At 48.9% G+C, this 798-nt stretch overlaps 1 protein-coding gene across 1 annotated transcript; it reads right to left on the bottom strand.

Annotated features, from left to right (window-relative positions):
* Nucleotides 1-321: 321 nt before the first annotated feature.
* On the bottom strand, nt 322-798 carry LOC115953791. Its single transcript, XM_031071591.1, has one exon. It carries the CDS (start codon nt 796-798, stop codon nt 322-324), a length of 477 nt encoding a protein of 158 aa, XP_030927451.1.

Here is a 798-nt window from a genome sequence, read left to right as displayed (position 1 = left end):
TGCGGTGAGAATGACATTTATTGTGCCAATGGGTGGCCTCAATGCGCTTTGCCTGGTTTGGATGTTTGACTGCTCCTGCCATCCCACAGGGTGATGTAATAGATGTCTCAACTTCCTCTCTCGGACAAGCCGATCCAAGTTGTTTTTCAGATTCCTACAATCATCAGTGGTGTGGCTCGGCTCTTGGTGATATGCGCAATACAGATTCTGGTTACGTTTCGAGGGGTCACCTGCCATCCTGCTTGGCCATTGAAAGAACGGTTTATTCTTCACCTTCTCTAAGATCTTATGTAATGGTTCTCGGAACACAGCATGGACTGCCTATGCCCCAGTGGATGCTGACTGTTCCGAGTAATCTCTTCTCGGCCTATTACTGTTGTTAAAGCGGTCCGGCCTGAAGTCCCTCCTCTCTTGAGGGACAACCTTCGCTTTGCCCTTCCCCGTCTGCTGGTCTTCCTCGACCCTTTTGTACTTGTCAATTCTGTCCATGAGTTGGCGCACACTAGTGACCGGCTTCCCAGTCAGGGACTTTCTTAAACCATGCTCTGTCGGTAGGCCCCTCTTGAATGTGCTAATGGCGACGTCATCGTAATTTCCCTCTATCTCATTATACATTTCCCAGTACCTGTCTGAATAGGCCTTCAATGTCTCTCCTTCTCGCATGGACAAGGATAGGAGGGAATCTAGGGGCCGAGGGACTCTGCTGCTGGTAATGAAGTGGGAACCAAAAGCCTGTGTCAGTTGCTTAAAGGAATTTATGGAATTTGGCTTAAGGCCATCAAACCATCTTATCGCCAT

This window comes from Quercus lobata, chromosome 1 (genome assembly GCF_001633185.2).
Source record: "Quercus lobata isolate SW786 chromosome 1, ValleyOak3.0 Primary Assembly, whole genome shotgun sequence".
In the NCBI taxonomy this organism is placed as follows: Eukaryota; Viridiplantae; Streptophyta; class Magnoliopsida; order Fagales; family Fagaceae; genus Quercus; species Quercus lobata.
Note: the sequence above shows the minus strand (reverse complement) of the source record. Positions and strands in the feature narration are given on the sequence as shown.

Coding starts and splice junctions, on each gene's coding strand:
- LOC115953791 (XM_031071591.1), bottom strand. CDS start 798: ATGGCGATAAGATGGTTTGATGGCCTTAAGCCAAATTCCATAAATTCC.